The 20,621-nt window shown below is 45.2% G+C and overlaps 2 protein-coding genes across 6 annotated transcripts in view; one reads left to right on the forward strand and one right to left on the reverse strand.

Annotated features, from left to right (window-relative positions):
• CHMP5 (charged multivesicular body protein 5) overlaps nucleotides 1-20,621 on the reverse strand; it is a 297,689-nt gene that overhangs the window by 259,017 nt on the left and 18,051 nt on the right. The gene's annotated exons all lie outside the window — the stretch shown is intronic.
• Nucleotides 15,347-20,621, forward strand: part of APTX (aprataxin) — a 30,434-nt gene continuing 25,159 nt past the window's right edge. For 2 of the 5 annotated variants that reach the window (XM_050760806.1, XM_050760808.1), the window contains exon 1: nucleotides 15,347-15,433. In XM_050760806.1, the coding sequence (XP_050616763.1) occupies nucleotides 15,360-15,433 (74 nt within the window). In that variant the 5' untranslated portion in view covers nucleotides 15,347-15,359. Of the gene's footprint in view, nucleotides 15,485-20,621 lie in introns of all 5 variants that reach the window. The other 3 variants (XM_050760810.1, XM_050760807.1, XM_050760812.1) reach the window with 3 other exon arrangements.

Genomic DNA, 20,621 nt, shown 5'->3' on the forward strand with positions numbered 1-20,621 from the left:
TTATAAAGAGCACATTGTGTTATGTGAGGAGCAGTGTCCTTGACAGTATCCCTGACTGGGTGACCAGTGCAGAGGGATGCCTCTGATGGAAGCACAACAAAGGGCAATTTGCTGAGCTACAGCAATGCTTCTAGGGTGACTGTCTTGGTGATCATGGCTTAACAATGTTTTATCTCCAGCACCTAGTTTAGTAATTGGCATATAGCACGTGTCAAGAAGTGTTTGTTGAGTGAATGTCTAATGGACAAGACCCAGTTTAAGGACTCCCTCTAGGGCGACTCCCCTGATTACCAAGACCTGGTGTTCTGCTCCCCAGCTATGCATCCTTTTATTAAGAACTGTAGCTCCCCAGCTAGGCATACTTTTGTTAAGGATGTCCTGCTCCCCAGCTAGGCATACTTTTGTTAAGCTGTTAAGTGGTACAGCTGTGGAATATTTTTTCTACTGTTGGGTTAAACTGCCATTTTCTACCACCTACCATGATTTCTAATAAAGTGCCCTTTAGATATTTTTGTGTTAAATTTCCCTCATCTTCTTCAAATATGGGAGTGAGGCCAGGGGTGTTTGTACATACTTGCTGATGGTGGCTAGTGGTGGTGCGTCAAGAAAGTCCTGTACTTACCACACTGAGAGGTCAATCCTCAGGTAAACTTATGAGTGCTATTGGCTTAGAATCCTACATCCAGGTTGTCCCTCGGAGCAGAGGCAGGGCTGGTAATGGTGCCAGGGTAGACCTTTGCCATCAGTTTCTGTGCTGAGCATTGGGAAGACCTAGACACAGGCCACAGTAGTACCAGCATTAAAAGGGACTCTGCACTAAATTAGCAGCTACCGACTGGGGCTCTTTCCACTCCTCTTGGGAGATTGGGGTTGGGTTGAGTGCATAGGTTGGAGTTGTTATTTTTAGCTGCCAGAGTTAGAGCCCTAGGGGTGAGGCCTGATGTAAAAGTCCTTCTTCCTGGTGGTTGCCCCGACCTGTCATTACTGACTTTCATCTCCCTGTTATCACTCACATTGAAAAGGCATTTTGAAGCAGGATCTTGGTCCCATGAGCAGCTTTCTACCTGCCTAGTCATGATGATGTCTTCATTGTGAAGAAGTTGTGATGAAGATAACTGTTCGTCTTCTGTTGTGTAACTTTACCTTTTTCTTTCTTCAACAGCAATGGTACTGTCAGATCTAGGACAGGAAACTGGGAAAGGCACTGTAGTAGCTAACAATACGAATTCTGGAAACTGAATCCTGGCCCCACCACAAACAAGTTCCTTATTTTTTCTGTGCCTCAATTTCCTTATCTGTAAAATTGGATCATAATAGTATCTAGGTCATAGAGTTATTGTGAAGAGTAAATGAGTTAACGTACGAAGTGTGCAGAAGAGTATCTACATGTAAATAAACATGTAAATGTTTCCTAATAATAATAATGGTCATAGAAATCACTATCCTATTCAAACAGAGGAAATAGTAGACCTAGTAAATCAACATTACATTGATTTACTAAAATATTGATTGAGTACCTACTATATGTCAGGGTCTTTTCTAGGTCAGTAAAACAATGTTGACCGTGACAGACACAATCCCTTTTCTCATGGGGCTTACGGATGAGTGGGGCACAGGCATTAAACTAACATTTACACAAGTATATAAGGCAACTCTTCTATTAGGAAGTTGAGCCTTGACCCAGATTTCAGACAGTCTTATGACTTCCAGAACATGGTAGGAATAGTGCCCTCACCCTTTTTTAAAAAGGGAGTGTTCTGGTTATCTAATGCTGTTTAGCAAGCTGCCCTCAAAATTGGTGACTTAAGGTAACAATCATTTATTTGCTCAGAATTCCGCAGTTGGGGCAGGGCTTAGCCTGGGTAGTACATCTCTGTTCTGTGTAGCAACTGCTAGGGTGGCTTCCCTAGGGCTGGAGGACCGACTTCCAAGCTGGGTCAGTCATATACTGGCTGTTACTGGCTGGGAGCTCTGCTGGGACCTCAGTTCTCTTTCATGTGGCTAAGTTGGGCTTACAGCATGGCAGCTGGATCCTTTGAACAGCGCACCCCAAGAGGATAGGCCACAATGTGTAAGCATTTATTAAGGCTCTGCTTGCATTGTGCTTGTTAATGTGCCATTGGCAAAAGCCAGTCACTTAGCCAAGTCTAGTCGATGTGGAAGGGGACTACGCAAGGGTAGGAATTCTGAAAGGTACGAGAATCAATTAGGTCTACTAAAGTAATTGGCTACCACAGAGAGAAAGGCTAAATATACATTTTCTAAAAAATTTTGTGTTTTTTTTTTTTCTTTAATCACATATGCTATATCCTCTCTCTCTAAAATATCCAAGAAGTCACACAGGTTGAAAGTAAGGTCTCTTGTGAATCAAAGCCCTTTGGAGAGTGGTTAAAATTTTTGTTATAGGCCTCATAATTTAGGAGCAATATTATTCTATGAAAGCAGAAGTTTTACTGTGGTTAAAAGTATAGTGAAGACAGTTGATGAAATTGTATTATTTTGACATAGAGAGCTGGAGCTTTGCTTGTGAAAAGAATGACAAAGTAGGAGTGTCTCAGGGTTGTCTGAATGGTGTAAATGTGTAGACATTCAAATTTGTTGTCAAGAGGAACCAAACCATGCTCAGGAAAATGCCACTGGACGTCCAGTCTGAAGTGCAGTAAGAAAGACAAGTGGGAGAAAGCAGCAATGCAATATTGGAAAGACTAGCAGTAAGGGGACTGCAAGTTCAGGAGAGTGGAACAGCTCAGCGCTGAGGCCGTGAAAGGTGAGCGTGTGCTGCAACTGTCCTCACTAGACTGAAAGCTCCTTTTTTTTTTTTTTTTTTTTTGAGACGGAGTCTCGCTCTGCCGCCCAGGCTGGAGTGCAGTGGCGGGATCTCAGCTCACTGCAGGCTCCGCCTCCCGGGTTCACGCAATTCTCCTGCCTCAGCCTCCCCAGTAGCTGGGACTACAGGCACCCGCCACCTCGCCCGGCTAGTTTTTTTTGTATTTTTTAGTAGAGACGGGGTTTCACCGTGTCAGCCAGGATGGTCTCGATCTCCTGACCTCGTGATCCGCCCGCCTCGGCCTCCCAAAGTGCTGGGATTACAGGCTTGAGCCACCGCGCCCGGCCGACTGAAAGCTCCTTAACGGGAGGGGCTGTGTCTGGCTTGTTGACTCAACATGGACCCCACTGCCTGACACAGAGAAGGCACTCTAAGTGTTTGATGAATGGATACAGTTTAAAGAAATGCAGAATTGGAAACCATTCCCTCTCTTTAAGATCCTGGTGCCATAAAATAATTAGAGTAAACTTTTAAAAAATATGGCACGCCACTGAATAAAATCCTTTAATGGTTCCTCATTTCACCCAGATATCCACATGACTTTCTTCTTCTTTCAGGTGTGTGCTTAAGAGAGGCCTTCCACACTACCAAGACATTCTCACCATTTTTTTTTCTTTTTTTTTGAGACAGAGTCTCATTCTGTCACCGAGGCTATAGTGCAGTGGCACAATCTCAGCTCACTGCAACCTCTCCCTCTCAGGTTCAAGCAATTTTCATGCCTCAGCCTCCCAAGTAACTGGGATTACAGGCATGCACCACCACGCTCTGCTAATTTTTCTCCTTGTTAGTAAAAAAGGGGTTTCACTATGTTGGTTAGGCTGGTCTTGAACTCCTGAGCTCAGGCAATCCACCTGCCTTGGCCATCCAACGTGCTGGGATTACAGGCATTAGTCACCGCACCCAGCCATCCTCACCACTTTCTGTATCCCACTAATTTTTTCTTTGTAGCATTTACCCTCACAAGACCTGTATCTTTCTTTGCTTATGGTCTGCTTCACCTGTTTAGATTGTAAGCTCCTTGAAAGCAGGAACTTTTTTTTTTTTTTTTGAACGAAGTTTCGCTCTTGTTGCCCAGGCTGGAGCACAATGGCATGATCTCTGCTCACTGCAACCTCTGCCTCCCAGGTTCAAGCGATTCTTCTGCCTCAGCCTCCTGAGTAGCTGGGATTACAGGCACCTGCCACCACGCCCGGCTAATTTTTGTATATTTAGTAGAGATGGGGTTTCACCATGTTGAGCAAGCTGGTCTTGAACTTCTGACCTCAGGTGATCCACCCACCTCAGCCTCCCAAAGTGCTGGGATTACAGGCGTGAGCCACCACGCCTGGCAAAAGCAGGAACTTTGTTTTGTTCACCGTGGTAGCCCCAGCTCCTAGAGTGATTCCTGACATGTAGAAGTTGCTCAGAGTTGAATGAATGAATGAATGTACCAGCCAATGGAGAGCTAGAGTTGCTTTGGTTTCATCTGACTGGAGGCCAAGGCCCTGAGATTATGGGATTTGGGTATCTGTGGGCTCCTATAGCCGTGTCTCTCCCACTTGACTAGTAAGAGGAGCTGGTCTGACAGTGCCAAGAGCCCAGGCCCTCCTGTGCTGGGAACTACTGTTGCCTGTCTGTGATTGTGAGATTGAGGGCCCAGATACTATAAGGTTCTTATGGTTTGGAGATGGTGCAGAAGGCAGCCCCATCAGTCTTTAAAGTAGCCAGAGAAGTTTCTAAGTTTCAACCCAAGATTCTTGACTGTGTGGGTTTAAGAAATTGAAAGAAAGGCCCTGTGGTTGGGCAAATAGGCAAGGAGAGAGTGGTAGATGAGATTAGAGAGATGGACAAGAACTTCTGTAAAACTGACCAAACAAGGGAGTTTATTCTTAATTTGAGCATTGGTAAAAGATTTAAGCAGGGGAGTGACATGACCAGGTTTGTTAGTGTTTTGAAAAATATTTTTTCCCTTCTTATTTCTTTTTTTTAGACACAGGGTATCGCCCTGTTGCCTGGGCTGGAGGGCTGGAGTGGCATAATCATGACTTACTGCAGTCTTGGACTTCTGGGCTCAAGCAGTCCTCTTTCCTCAGTCTCCCAAGTAGCCAGGATCACAGGCACATACCACCGTGCCTGGCTAAGTTATTTATTTATTTTTTTTATAGAGACGGGGTCTCACTTTGTTGCCCAGCCTGGTCTCAAACTTCTGGTCTCAAGCAGTCTTCCTGCCTCGGCCTCCTAAAGTGCTGGGATTATAGGTGTGTGAAATAGTTTTTTTAGTTGCAGTGTGATTGGATTGGAGGGGGCAAGAGTGAATTAGGGAGAAAAGAAAGAATAACATTCCAGAGAATAGCATGAACATCAAGGAACTCAATATACTGATGTATTGAGGTGGGGGAAGGGTAAAAAGTTCAATATTGCTGGTACAAGACTGGGACTAAAGAGGTGGTGGAAGGCAAAGCAGGGTAAGTTAGAAGGCATTCCTGTGCCTTTCTTCTTAATGTTTATGAGAAGTTTTAGGATAGACCACTATAAGATCTGTGATTTACACAGATCAGCATTGCTGAATTGAAATAAAATTTTCACACAAACCACCAATGATATGAATGTCAGTGCTTGGGATTATAGTAATCATCTCCTAAACTCTTAAAAATTAGATCCTTGGCCGGGCGCGGTGGCTCAAGCCTGTAATCCCAGCACTTTGGGAGGCCGAGACGGGCGGATCACGAGGTCGGGAGATCGAGACCATCCTGGCTAACACGGTGAAACCCCGTCTCTACTAAAAAATACAAAAAACTAGCCGGGCGAGGTGGCGGCGCCTGTAGTCCCAGCTACTGGGGAGGCTGAGGCAGGAGAATGGCGGGAACCCGGGGGGCGGAGCTTGCAGTGAGCCGAGATCCGGCCACTGCGCTCCAGCCTGGGCGGCAGAGCGAGACTCCGTCTCAAAAAAAAAAAAAAAAAAAAAAAAAAAAAAAAATTAGATCCTTGAAAGAGTTAAGAGTTAGATTCAAGAAATCAGCACATAATGGGAGAAGTTAACCAGTCCTAAAAATGGGAGTTGAAAAGAATAGAGTGTAAATTATAGTTGGAAGATTGTAAAGTGAATTTACAGGGTGTAGTTTATGGATACATCATCATGTTTACACTATAATGTATAGAACAGAACTGCTCAACTGGTGTCCCAATTACAGGTATGATTACCAAGAATTTGAAAAGATTATCATTAAAAAATCTTTTTTTTTTTTTTTTTTTTTTTTTTTTTTTTTTGAGACGGAGTCTCGCTCTGTTGCCCAGGCTGGAGTACAGTGGCCGGATCTCAGCTCACTGCAAGCTCCGCCTCCCGGGTTTACACCATTCTCCTGCCTCAGCCTCCCGAGTTAGCTGGAACTACAGGCGCCCGCCACCTCGCCCGGCTAGTTTTTTGTATTTTTTTAGTAGAGACGGGGTTTCACCGTGTTAGCCAGGATGGTCTCAATCTTCTGACCTCGTGATCCGCCCGTCTCGGCCTCCCAAAGTGCTGGGATTACAGGCTTGAGCCACCGCGCCCGGCCAAAAAATCTTAATCAGGCCTATGCGGTGGCTCACGCCACTTTGGGAGGTAGAGGTGGGTATGTCACCTGAGGTCAGAAGTTCGATACCAGCCTTGCCAACATGGCAAAACCCTGTCTCTACTAAAAATACAAAAATTAGCTGGGCATGGTGGCACATGCCTGTAATCCCAGCTACGGGGGAGGCTGAGGCAGGAGAATTGTTTGAACCAGGGAGGTGGAGGTTGCAGTGAGCCAAGATTGTGCCACTGTACTCCAGCCTGGGTGACAGAGTGAGACTCCATCTTAAAAAAAAAAAAAAAAAAAAAGGCCGGGCGCGGTGGCTCAAGCCTGTAATCCCAGCACTTTGGGAGGCCGAGGCGGGTGGATCACGAGGTCAGGAGATCGAGACTATCCTGGCTAACATGGTGAAACCCCGTCTCTACTAAAAATACAAAAAACTAGCCGGGCGTGGTGGCGGGCGCCTGTAGTCTCAGCTACTTGGGAGGCTGAGGCGGGAGAATGGCGTGAACCCGGGAGGCGGAGCTTGCAGTGAGCCGAGATCACGCCACTGCACTCCAGCCTGGGAGACACAGCGAGACTCCGTCTCAAAAAAAAAAAAAAAAAAAAAAACTTAATCAGAAGCTGTGTGTGGTGGTTCACACCTGTAATTCCAGCACTTTGGGAGGCCGAGGCTGGAGGACTCCTTGAGGCCAAGAGTTTGAGACCAGCCTGGGTAACATAGTGAGACTCTGTCTCTAATTAAAAAAAAAAAATCTTAGAAATTGTATAGCTATTTTATCATGAAACCTTAATGTCATAAAGGTTATATTTACAGAAATATGCTCAATTTCCTCATGAAAAAAATCTAAAAATATTCTACTTGGATATGTACCCAAAATCAACATTATGTTCCCCAATACTTTGTTTTTTATTTATATTATTATATATAATTATAAAGAAAACATAAGGAAAGTTTTTTCACCAAGCTCCTTGTAGGCCTCCCCTCAGGTTTACCCCCATGTGTTCTGCAAATATTAGAATTTTATCTTTGTGCCATGACATAATGAAATTGGGAAGCAGTAGGAGGTTAACTTACCTATATGAAATGATATCATTAGAAAATAGGAGGAGTGCATTAGGTTGGATTCCCCCAGAGCAGACACTGTCACAAGGATTTGGAATGCTAGTACTTTGGAGATGATCCCAAGAATTACCAGTAGGGGAGTGAAGAAGTGATTCACGGATGGGAAGGAAACCAGAAGAAGACGGGTTGATAGGCAGGGTACCCCTCTGGGCAGCCTGGGCTCAGTCTTGCTGGGGAGCATTGGGGAGACAGTGTGGTACACACATCAAAGTTGTTTTACCCTAGGGGTGAGAAAACATGTTTACCTACTTTTTTTTTTTTTTTAAACATTTTCATTACTCTCAGTAGCATAAATCCCCCACTTTAGACCTGTATATGGTCAGAGAAGGCAATATCGCAGTTCTTGCAGTAAGAAGATTTTGGACATACGAAACATGCAACTAAATTTATGTTTCACTGGATTTTCATTCTATCACCACTAAATAACTTTTATGATTTGGCATCAGACCTAGGACTGCCTACAGAAAAGAGTATGTTTTGTCTTGTCCAGCTGATGCTGCCCCCAAATCTCCCTTGAGTCAGTGAACTTCTGTCCCTTCGTTCAGGCTGCCAGTGTCCTTTGCACTGCATCAGTAAACTGCTAACCGCTTTCCACTTTTCTGCTTTTGCCATACCCACTAGTCCATTCTTGCTCACAGCAGCCACAATGACCTTCATAAAATGAACATCAAATATGTCACTTCCTAACTAACTCTTTAGGGGTTTTTCATTGAATGATGAATCCACATACAGTTCTTAAATGGTTTACTATTGTCCTTGCTCAGGCCTCCTTATCTTTCTTTCACTAACTCCATTGGATTTTCACCTCCACTGGACTTCTAGCAGCCCTAAAAAAATAATCTAGGCCGAGCGCGGTGGCTCACGCCTGTAATCCCAGCACTTTGGGTGGCCGAGGCGGGCGGATCACAAGGTCAGGAGATCGAGACCACAGTGAAACCCCGTCTCTACTAAAAATACAAAAAATTAGCCGGGCGCGGTTGTGGGCGCCTGTAGTCCCAGCTACTCGGGAGGCTGAGGCAGGAGAATGGCGTGAACCCGGGAGGCGGAGCTTGCAGTGAGCCGAGATCGCGCCACTGTACTCCAGCCTGGGCGACAAAGCGAGACTCCGTCTCAAAAAAAAAAAAAAAAAAAAAATCTAAAAACCCTGCTATTGGGCCTTTGTACATGCTCTTTCCTCAGTTTGGATCACAGACCTAGAATATGCTTCCATCAAGTCTTTTTTTTTTTGAGACGGAGTCTCGCTCTGTCGCCCAGGCTGGAGTGCAGTGGCGCGATCTGGGCTCACGGCAAGCTCCGCCTCCCAGGTTCCCGCCATTCTCCTGCCTCAGTCTGCCGAGTAGCTGGGACTACAGGCGCCCACCACGTTGCCCGGCTAGTTTTTTTGTATTTTTTAGTAGAGACGGGGTTTCACCGTGTTAGGCAGGATGGTCTCGATCTTCTGACCTCGTGATCCGCCCGTCTCGGCCTCCCAAAGTGCTGGGATTACAGGTTTGAGCCACCACGCCCGGCCATCAAGTCTTGATGTGTTTGTTTCCTTTCTGTCTTTCTGGACTCAGTTTAATTGTCCTTTCCTCAGATAGGCCTTTCTTTTTTTCTTTTTTTTTTTTTTTTTTTTGAGATGGAGTCTTGCTTTGTTGCCCAGGCTGGAGTGCAGTGGCACGATCTAGGCTCACTTCAAGCTCCGCCTCCTGCGTTCATGTCATTCTCCTGCCTCAGCCTCCCAAGTAGCTGGGACTACAAGCGCCCGCCACTACGCCCGGCTAATTTTATTGTATTTTTAGTAGAGATGGGGTTTCGCCATGTTAGCCAGGATGATCTTCTTGATCTCCTGACCATGTGTTCTGCCCGCCTCGGCCTCCCAAAGTGCTGGGATTACAGGTGTGAGCCACCGCACCCGGCCAGATAGGTCTTTCTTGATACCCTCACAACCCTCTCCCTCCCTGCTGTTTTCTGGAGAACTCTGACTAATACAACTTTCCCAAAATGCCAAACAAAATGAGGTGTCCCAGCTATACTCTCTCAGAATTTCATATTTTTCCTTCTGAGCAAGTCTCTGGACCAGGCAACCACAGCCTCTGGCTTCACCTGCTTTTCCCTTAGACCAGGTAGGTAATTCTGCCTCCAACTGCTTTTCCCTTAGAACAGAAGTCTCAAAATCTTAAAGAAAGAAGGGCTGTCGGGGGGGCCAGACAGGTTATATAAGTGAGTGGGTGGAGACAGTGGCAAACTGGAGAGCACATGGCAGCTATTCACAATTCTAGCTGTTTGTTGTTGGACTTGGCTAGATTTATGGATTTTTTCCCCCAAGATATCAGGAATCCTGATTTTTTTTTTTTTTTTTTTTTTTTTGAGACGGAGTCTCGCTCTGTCGCCCAGGCTGGAGTGCAGTGGCGCTATCTTGGCTCACTGCAAGCTCCGCCTCCCGGGTTCACGCCATTCTCCTGCCTCAGCCTCCCGAGTAGCTGGGACTACAGGCGCCCGCCACCTCGCCCGGCTAATTTTTTGGTATTTTTAGTAGAGACGGGGTTTCATTGTGTTAGCCAGGATGGTCTCGATCTCCTGACCTCGTGATCCGCCCGTCTCGGCCTCCCAAAGTGCTGGGATTACAGGCTTGAGCCACCGCGCCCGGCCAGGAATCCTGATTTTTAAAAAAATTTCTATTAAAAGTTTTTTGTAGAGACAGGGTCTTGCTATGTTGGCTGGGCTGATCTTGGACTCTTTGCCTCAATCTATCCTCCTGACTCATTTTCCCAAATGCTGGGATTACAGGCATAAGCCACTGAGCCCAGCCAGAATCTGGGTTTTTATATGAGATCTCATTTCTAACCATTGGAGTTAAAACAAACAAACAACAAAACCCTAGGCAGAGTAGCCAAAGACAATCCTCAAAAAAAAAAAAAAAAGCAAAAAAAATAAATAAATAAAGTTCTTATACTTCCTGATTTCAAAAGGTATTACAAAGCTATAGTAATCAAAACAGTGCAGTACTAGCATAAAGACAGACATACAGACTGATGGAATACAATAGAAATCCCAGAAATAAATCCTTGCATAAATGACTAAATGATATTCAATAAGTATGTCAATACCATTCAGTGAGGAAAGGGCAGTCTTTTCAACAAATGGTATTGCTAAAATCTAGGTATCCACGTGCAAAAAATTGAAGTTGGAGCTTTACCTTACATAGTACAGAAAATGAACTCAAGGCCAGGTACACTGGCTCACACCTGTAATGCCAGCACTTTGGGAGGCTGAGGCAGGAGGACTGCTTGAGCCCAGGAGTTCAAGATCAGCCTGGGCAACATAGCAAGACCTCTGTCTCTATAAAAAAAAAAAATTAGCCAGGCTTGGTGGGACATGCCTATAGTCCCAGCTACTTGGGAGGCTGAAGTGGGAGGATTGTTTGAGTCTGGGTGGTCAAGGCTGCAGTAAGCTGTGATTGCATCACTGCACTCCAGCCTGGGCGACAGAGCAAGACTGTCTCACAAAAACAAAAACAAAAAATCCACACCTCAAAAATGGATCAAAGACCTAAACATAATACCTAAAACTATAAAACTCTTAGAAGAAAACAGGGGAAAAGCTTTATGACAGATCTGGCAATGTTTTCTTGGATATAACATCAAAAGACAGGCAACAAAAGTAAAAATAGGTAAATTGAAGTACTTCAAAATTAAGTTTTGTGCATCCAGGGATACAGCCAGCAAGCAGAGTGAAAAGCACCCTATGAAATGGGAATCTTATATTTGATCAGAGGTCAGTATCCAGAATACATAAAGAACTCCTACAACAGGGCCGGGCGCGATGGCTCAAGCCTGTAATCCCAGCACTTTGGGAGGCTGAGACGGGCGGATCACGAGGTCAGGAGATTGAGACCAGCCTGGCTAACACGGTGAAACCCCATCTCTACTAAAAAATACAAAAAACTAGCCGGGCGAGCTGGCGGGCGCCTGTAGTCCCAGCTACTCGGGAGGCCGAGGCAGGAGAATGGCGTAAACCCGGGAGGCGGAGCTTGCAGTGAGCTGAGATCCGGCCACTGCACTCTAGCCTGGGCGACAGAGCGAGACTCCGTCTCAAAAAAAAAAAAAAAAAAAAAAAAAAAATTTCAATGGCTTTAGGGGTACAAATGGTTTTTGGTTTCATGGATGAATTGTATAATGGTGAAGTCTGAAATTTTAGTGTACCTATCACCCGAATAGTAGTTACACTCAATATGTAGTTTTTTTATTTTTTTATTTTTTATTTTTTATTTATTTTATTTATTTATTTATTTTTTTTTTTTTTTGAGACGGAGTCTCGCTCTGTCGCCCAGGCTGGAGTGCAGTGGCCGGATCTCAGCTCACTGCAAGCTCCGCCTCCCGGGTTCCCGCCATTCTCCTGCCTCAGCCTCCCGAGTAGCTGGGACTACAGGCGCCGCCACCACGCCCGGCTAATTTTTTTTTGTATTTTTAGTAGAGACGGGGTTTCACTGTGTTAGCCAGGATGGTCTCGATCTCCTGACCTCGTGATCCACCCGTCTCGGCCTCCCAAAGTGCTGGGATTACAGGCTTGAGCCACCGCGCCCGGCCTATTTTTTATTTTTTGAGACGGAGTCTCGCTCTGTCGCCCAGGCTGGAGTGCAGTGGCCGGATCTCAGCTCACTGCAAGCTCCGCCTCCCGGGTTCACGCCATTCTCCTGCCTCAGCCTCCCGAGTAGTTGGGACTACAGGCGCCCGCCACCTCGCCCGGCTAGTTTTTTGTATTTTTTAGTAGAGATGGGGTTTCACCGTGTTAGGCAGGATGGTCTTGATCTCCTGACCTCGTGATCCACCCGTCTGGGCCTCCCAAAGTGCTGGGATTACAGGCTTGAGCCACCGCGCCCAGCCTAATATGTAGTTTTTAAAAATCTCTCACCTTCCTCCCATTCTCCCCGCTTCTGAATCTCCAATGTCCATTATACCACTCTGTATGCCTTTATATACCCAAAGCTTCACTGCCAATTATAAGTGAGAACGTGTGGTATTTTGTTTTCCATTCCTGAGTTATTTCACTTAGAAAAATGGCCTCCAGTTCCATTCAAGTTGCTGCAAAAGACATTATTTCATTCTTCTTTATGGCTGAGTAGTATTCCATAGTGTATATGTACCACATTTTCTTTATGCACTCATCAGTTGATGGGCACTTAGGTTGGTTCCATGTCTTTGCAATTGCAAATTGTGAAAACAGGATCTCGAAGAGATATTTATACACTCATGTTCATAGCAGCATTATTCACAATAGCCAAATGGTGGAATATCCACAGATGGATGAATGGATAAAGTATGGTGTGTACATGCAATGGAGTGTTATTCAGCTTTAAAAAGGAACTTTTTACACATGATACAATGTGGATGAAACTTGAGAACATTATATTAAGTGAAATAAGCCAGTCACAAAAGGGCAAATACTGTCTGATTTTACTTATATGAGGTACCTAGAGTGGTCAGACTCATGAAAACTGTAAGTAGAATGGTGGTTGCCAGGTGTTGGGGGAGGAAAAATAGGGAGCTATTTAATTGATACGGAGTTTTTTTTTTTCTTTTTTTTTTGAGACAGAGTGTTGCTCTGTCGCCCAGGCTGGGGTGCAGTGGAGTGATCTCGGCTCACTGCAACCTCCACCTCCCGGGTTCAAACAATTCTCCTGCCTCAGCCTCCCGAGTAGCTGGGACTACAGACGAGTTCCGCCACGCCAGGCTAGTCTCGAATTCCTGACCTCAGGTAATCCGCCTGCCTTGGCCTCCCAAAGTGCTGTAATTACAGGCATGAACCACTGTGCCTGGCCGAGTTTCAGTTTTTCAAGATGAAAAAGTTCTGGTGATTAGTTGCATGACAATATGAAGTTCCTGATAGTCTTAACTGCCTGCCATACATTTAGCTATGCATTGTGCTGCGTGATCTTGCTTTTCTGGCCACTAATACACTATAGACAATGGACTAGGCCTAACAAGCAGGACATGGAAACTCTGCCCAATTTTGCACATTATATAGTGAATAATGTAATTAGAATGATCCAGTTCAACTTTTGGATGCAGGACACACAAAGGCAGGTCAAAGAAGCACTCTTAACTGAGAGGGATGCTTAATTCTGAGGGAACAACAAAACTGGTCATGTCACCAGAGTTGCCTCTTTTTATCTTTTTTTTTTTTTTTTTTTTTGAGACGGAGTCTTACGCTGTTGCCCAGGCTGGAGTGTAGTGGCGCGATCTCGGCTCACTGCAAGCTCCGCCTCCCGGGTTCCCGCCATTCTCCTGCCTCAGCCTCCTGAGTAGCTGGGACTACAGGCGCCCGCCACCGCGCCCGGCTAATTTTTTGTATTTTTAGTAGAGACGGGGTTTCACTGTGGTCTCGATCTCCTGACCTTGTGATCCGCCCGCCTCGGCCTCCCAAAGTGCTGGGATTACAGGCTTGAGCCACCGCGCCCGGCCAGCCTCTTTTTATCTTAAGCAGTTGTGAACAACATTCCTCAGCTGTAAGGCCTGTGTGGCTGCTGAGATGCTGCTTGTGTTTTCCCACTTCTTCATATGACCCTAATATAAACCTGCATCTTCTCTGCTAACAAAAGCAAGCCTGTCTTCTGTGTTTCTTGGAACATCCTCCCACCTTCTGTCTTGAAAGCTCTAATAGCTCCATCATACTGTTAAGTCTCTGCTTTTCCATGGAAGGAAACAATACTCCACCTTGATAAAGAATGTGACTCTGTAAGTCTCAATTTTGTTAAAGAAAAAAAAAAATTCAATGATACTTGCTGAAGCATGGTAAGGAGGACTTTATTCAGGAACTTCATGATAGGTATATAGAGCTCACTGCAACAGGGTTTTTCAGTGGAAGAGAGATTGGGCTCAACTCCGAACAGCAGCATGGGCAATTGGGAATTTATGGCCAAGGAGCTGTGTAGGGGTCAGTGGATGGAAAATTACTAAGAGGAAACATCAGGAGTAAAGGAGATTCTGGCTAAATAGACCTAATAGGATTCTTGCTGGAGACAGGCCAACGTAATCAGACATCACCTGGGGGATGGTGGCGACTAAGGAACCTGATCAGATATTGAGAATAACCACATAAGGCGGGGTGGTGGTGGTGGTTCTTGCTAAACTGACTTAGCCAGGGTCTGTGCTAAAACTGGATTTTACAGGGAAGTGCACAGATGGGCCTAGCAGAAAATTCAGAAACGTAATTCAACCAAAGAATCTTTGCCAGTGTGTTGTATTTGAGAAAAATTATAAACTATACTTTTACCAACGAGATAGGGATTGTTCCTTCTGCTAAAATGCCTTTGAATAATTGCAATATGATTCTTAGGGAACGTTCTGGAATTGCTGTAAAAAATCAGTACACGCATCTTATCCCTGCATCCTGCTTTTTTTTCCTCCGGATTGCCCCTCAGTTCATTTAGTGTAGACAGCACTACAAAAATCTTAGCGGGTTTCCCCATTCTGTGCAGGTTCTCCATTCTTTCCTCCCTGCACAAGGGAGAAAGCGGACTATAGTTTAAAAAGCAAGTGGCAGTGCTACAGCAGGTTGTCTGCAGCAGTAGAGATGGCCTTAAAGGTTGTGAACATCTCCTTATGGAGTATCGAGAAGCTGCACAGCCACCTAGAAACGTCCACAGAGGGACTGGGTCTGAAATGTCACCCAATTCAGAGACTGTGAGGCAGTGACAGGCGAGTGGCCCTCAGGTAGAGCGATGGTGAGAGAGCTGGTTCCTACAGGCATAACTGCCACGATCCTCACTTGGACGACGGCCCAGGGAGAACCCAATTGGGGCGGACGCTTTTTGATCTGGGAACTGGGCAAGATTCTTTCAGCCAATCCGTTAGAGAGGTGCTGCTGACATCACTGGCCGCGCTCCAGTCGACTTCTGATGTCATCCCGCAGCGCCGGAAGCGGCGAGGCGCAGATGAGTAACGTGAATTTGTCCGTGTCCGACGTCTGGAGGTAAGGCGGTGGTCAGCCTATCTTCTCTGCTGGCTGGGCTCAGTGCCGCGGGTGAGCGTTAGGCCGAGGCTGCTCCTACCCTTGAGTGATGTGCTTTGAATGACGCTGCTTTCATTCGCTGCTCTCGCAGCTGCTTTCTCTGTCCTCCCGTCCTACTCCCTTGGGCTGTTTCAGCGGGCGCTCCTGTTGGTCTTCGACCCACTTTGTGTTTGTTCACGTGTGCTTCCGACACCTGTACGTACCTTGCTCACAACACCAGCAGAAAAAATATTAGAGAGTAGGCCCTGGCCAACCAAGGAGGCGGCCCAGTTTGTCGGGAAGGACAGCGTTTCCGCTAGAAATGCTTCGTGAAAGGCACTTGAGGGACCTTAGCAGCATCCTCAACAGGCCTTGTAGGAATGCCAGAAGAAGCAATCCTTGGCCGGGCGCGGTGGCTCATGCCTGTAATCCCAGCACTTTGGGAGGCCGAGGCGGGCGGATCACCGGAGGTCGGGAGTTCGAGACCAGCCTGACCGACATGGAGAATCCCCGTCTCTACTAAAAATACAAAATTAGCCAGGTGTGATGACGCATGCCTGTAATCCCAGCTACTCGGGAGGGGCAAGACAGGAGACTCTCTTGAACCCGGGAGGCGGAGGTTGCAGTGAGCCGAGATCGCGCTGTTGCACTTCAGCCTGGGCATGCCAAGAGCGAAACTCCGTCTCAAAAAAAAAAAAAAAAAAAAAGCCTTTCCCCATACATACCAGTGATAGTGGCTCAACATAGCAGGGATGAAATTTCTTTTTTTTTTTTTTTGAGACGGAGTCTCGCTCTGCCGCCCAGGCTGGAGTGCAGTGGCCGGATCTCAGCTCACTGCAAGCTCCGCCTCCCGGGTTCACGCCATTCTCCTGCCTCAGCCTCCCGAGTAGCTGGGACTACAGGCGCCGCCACCTCGCCCGGCTAGTTTTTTGTATTTTTAAAGTAGAGACGGGGTTTCACCGTGTCAGCCAGGATGGTCTCGATCTCCTGACCTCGTGATCCGCCCGTCTCGGCCTCCCAAAGTGCTGGGATTACAGGCTTGAGCCACCGCGCCCGGCCGCAGGGATGAAATTTCTATTTGGAATTACTGTGGTCTAGGTTTGGAACTTTTTGGGATTGTTCATATGCGAGACAATACAGATTTGTGCTCGTTCTTCTTATACAGTTATTGCTTTTCTTTCTGTCTTGTCTTCTCTTGTCTTTTTGAGACAGAGTCTCACTCTGTTACCCAGGCTGGAGTTCAACGGCACGATCTCGGCTCACTGCAACCTCCGCCTCCCGGGTTCAAGTGATTCTCCTGTCTCAGCCTCCCAAGTAGCTGGGATTACAGGCGTGTGCCATGACGCCTGGCTAATTTTTTGTATTTTTAGTAGAGATGGGGTTTCACCACAGTTATTGCTTTCAAATGATCTTTTTATATGTCCACAGCTCCTGCTTGCCCTACCTTCACTATTAACAACAGCAATAATAGTGTTGAATGCTTTTTATCAGACACTGAGCTTTACATACTTTGTCCTTTAGCTCTTGTGACAATCCCGTGTTGCAGAGCAATTGTTAATACCCCTTGACACTTGAGGGAATGAAGACTTGGAGAGGTTAAATAACTTGCCCCAAGTCACACAGCGAATAGGTGGTAGAACCAATATTTGAATTCAAGCAATCCGACTTCAGAGGCCTTGATCTTCGCCACTGTTCTATATTGTTTTTCTTCGACTGTCCGTTAAGTTCCCGGACACCTACTCTTTGTTACCTTTTATTTTATGGAGAAAATTAGGGTCATGAGACGTGCTTTCCCTCACATTTCTGCCTCTGCTTTCCTTTTTAAAGTCATCAAGATTTATACCCTTTACTTTTCCTTTTGTCTCAGAGGATGAATTGTCTTTCTAATCAAAGCAATTTCTTTGTATTTGCTTCTGATATTTTATGCTGTCACTTATGATACCTTGTTTTCATTTGTCATTTCTGTCTTCCAGTCATGTATAAACAAGGCCAGGTTTCTCAGATCTCTGACAATTCCCCCTGCCGAAGAAAGAAAAAGTCCTTGGTGATCCATTTTAACTTTAGTTGTCATCCAATAACTTTCTTTCCCTTTATATCTAAACTGTTTTAATGAGTATTCTAAACTCTGCCTCCATTTCCTCACCTTTTGTTTCCTTCTGTATCTAGCTCTCAGACCCATCATTCCCCTGAAATTTCACCCCAAGGTCACCAGTGACTGATTATCAAACCAGGTAGACATTTTCCAATTATTGCTGGATCTCTTTGCTGCTTTTGGAACTTGATCATCCCTCTTACTCCCTTCTTCTTTGCTTTACATGTCAGTGCTCTCAGATGATTTATTCAACAAGTATTGATTGGGATACAGAGATGAACAAGGCAGATAAAGTGTTTTCTCTTAAGGAATTTACATTCTAGCTGTTCTTCATGTGCCTTTCTTACCAGTCATTTCTGCTATGGGTAGTCATTTTCCTCCTTCCCTAAATGTTGGGTGTTTCTGTTGTTTGTTACTTTGGCATATGAGCAATGAAAAACCGTTATTTTCATTCTGTACACATTGCCTGAGTGAACCCATCAGCTGGCTTGGTTTTAACAACTTCCTACATGCTCCCAGATTGAAGTTGTCAGCTTAGACCTCTCTGAGCTTTACCCTCACCTCTGACTATCCTGCTGGACATCTCTGCCTGCAAGTCCCACAGACAGTTCAAATTCAGATGACTGAAACTGAACTCAGCGTCTTTCCTGGACTTAACTCTTACCACATTCATCACTAAGTCCTGATAGTTTTAGCCGCTAAACATCTCTCAAATCTATGCAGTCTTCTCCATCTCTACTGTTGTCCTTTTATCTGCAATATCATGGCCTTCTAACTGATTTCCCTGCTTCTAGGCCTATTCCCCCATATCTGTTCTCCACAGTACTCCCCTCCACTCCCAGATGGTCTTTGGAAACAAGTCTGCATCAAATTCCCGGTTAATCTTTAAAGATCTGTCCATGCATTCATCCATTCTTTTCTCTAATTCATTCAGCAAACATTCATTGTCTATTGGCTTGCAAAATCCATTGAAAGTTCTCAAGTTTGAGCTTCTCAGCCAGGGCTCTGCCTCATCTGAACCCTGCCTGTGTCTCCAGCCTCTTCTCTGCCTCATGCTTTAGGTTCCTGCTCACTGAATGGCATCTTCATGGGTACTGTGCTATTTCTTCTTTGTGTATTTGCCCTTGTTCTCTTTGCTTGGAATCTTCTCCCTGTTTCCTTTCTCCACCTCCTCCTCCTCACCTAATTAGGCTGCTCCTTTTCACTTAATTAACCCAGTTTATAAATGGGACTCATTTATAAAGTTTAGGTCCACCTCGTCCAGGAAATTTTTTCCTGACACCTCCTTCTTCCCAGTCTCGGTTGGGTACTCCAGCATTATGCTTCCACCCTTTGTACAGAGCAATCATCATATTTACCACATCTACTATTAATATAATTGTTTCTGTGTTTCTCTCCTCTACAAGATTTAGTGTTTTATAGATGAGGTCTTGGTGTGTTGCCCAAGCTGGACTTGAACCCCTAGGCTCAAGTAATCCTTCTACCTCAGTCTCCCAAGTAGCAGGGACTACAGGTACGTGCTGCCATGCCTGGCTAAGACTGAGTTTTTTGAAGGCTGGGCTCGTATATTATCTCTTTATTCCCAGCACTAGAATGGCACAAGGTACACAGGAGTGTAGTAATTTTGACTGAATGATCAAATGAGTGAAGCCAAAAGTTATTATGCAGTGGTTAAGAATCCATGCTTTGGAATTCAAATCGTAGCTCTGGCACATATTGGCTATGTTACTTGAACATGTTACTTATCTTCTCATCCTTAATTTTCTCTTCTTAGAATGGAGTTGTGAGTATTAAAACAAGACCATGTAAGTAAGACATTTAGCATAGTGCCTAGCACATAGTATGCACTTGATAAAGGTATGCTGAAAACCAGGGAATCCTGAAGTAAAGGCCAGGCCTAGCCTAGGACAGTGATCTCCAGAAACCCCCCTCATTGTTTTGTGAATGCGTAGACAGTGATGCAGTCTGTTAGCAGGGAGATTATAATCTTGTTTGGAAAGTAGAATTACATCCACATTAAACATTCAGAGAACTGTGAGGGTAGTTTGTCCACATCCAATAATAAGATGTAGAGAAGAGAAGACAGCTCAGTGAAGGCCTTAGGGAGGAGGTGAGGCTTGAAAGTTAAATAGGATTTGGATTTTAGGAGAAAGGAATACCAGGAGACCATATTAAGAATGACTTAGGCCGGGCGTGGCTCCTACCTGTAATCCCTGCAGTTTGGGAGGTCAAGACAGGAGGATCGCTTGAGGCCAGGAGTTTTAGACCAGTATAGGCAACATGGTGAGACCCCATCTCCATAAAAAATAAAATAAATTAGCAAGGCATGGTGGTGTGTGTCTGTAGTCCCAGCTACTCAGGAGGCTGAGGCTGGAGGACCACTTTAGCCCAAGGAAGTTGAGGCTGCAGTGAGCTGTGATGATGCCCTGCACCCAGCCTGGGCAACAGAATGAGACCCTGTCTCAGAAAAAAAAAAAAAAAAAAGTGATTTATTTGGGAGACGCTGTTCAGTATATTATACCTGAAGGGTATACATACAGGCATACCTCGGAGACATGGGTTTGGTTCTAGACAACTTCAATAAAGTGAGTCACATGAATGTTTTGGTTTCTTAGTGCATATAAAAGTTACGTTTATACTATACTGTAGTCTGTTAAGTGTGCAATAGCATTATGGCTGAACAATGTACATACCTTAATTAAAAATACTTTGCTAAGAAATGTATCAGTCACCGGAGCCTTCAGTGAGTTGTGATCTTTTTGCTGATGTTGGGCGGGACTTGCCTTGATGTTGGTGGCCGCTGACTGATCAGGGTCACGGTTACTGAAGGTTTGGATGTCTGTGGCAATTTCTTAAGACAATAAAGTTTGCCGCATCGATTGATTTTCACAAAAGTTTTTCTGTAGTAAGTGATGCTGTTTGATGACTTTTTTTTTCTTTTTGTCTCATTTATTTTTTGAGCCCAGTTTATGGATTTTTATAGCATTTTACCCACAGTGTAACTTCTTTCAAAAATTGGAATCAGTCCTCTTAAACCCTGCCGCTACTTTATCAGCTAAGTTTATGTCCTGTGTTGAC

The sequence above is a fragment of the Macaca thibetana genome, chromosome 15 (genome assembly GCF_024542745.1).
Source record: "Macaca thibetana thibetana isolate TM-01 chromosome 15, ASM2454274v1, whole genome shotgun sequence".
NCBI lineage: Eukaryota > Metazoa > Chordata > Mammalia > Primates > Cercopithecidae > Macaca > Macaca thibetana.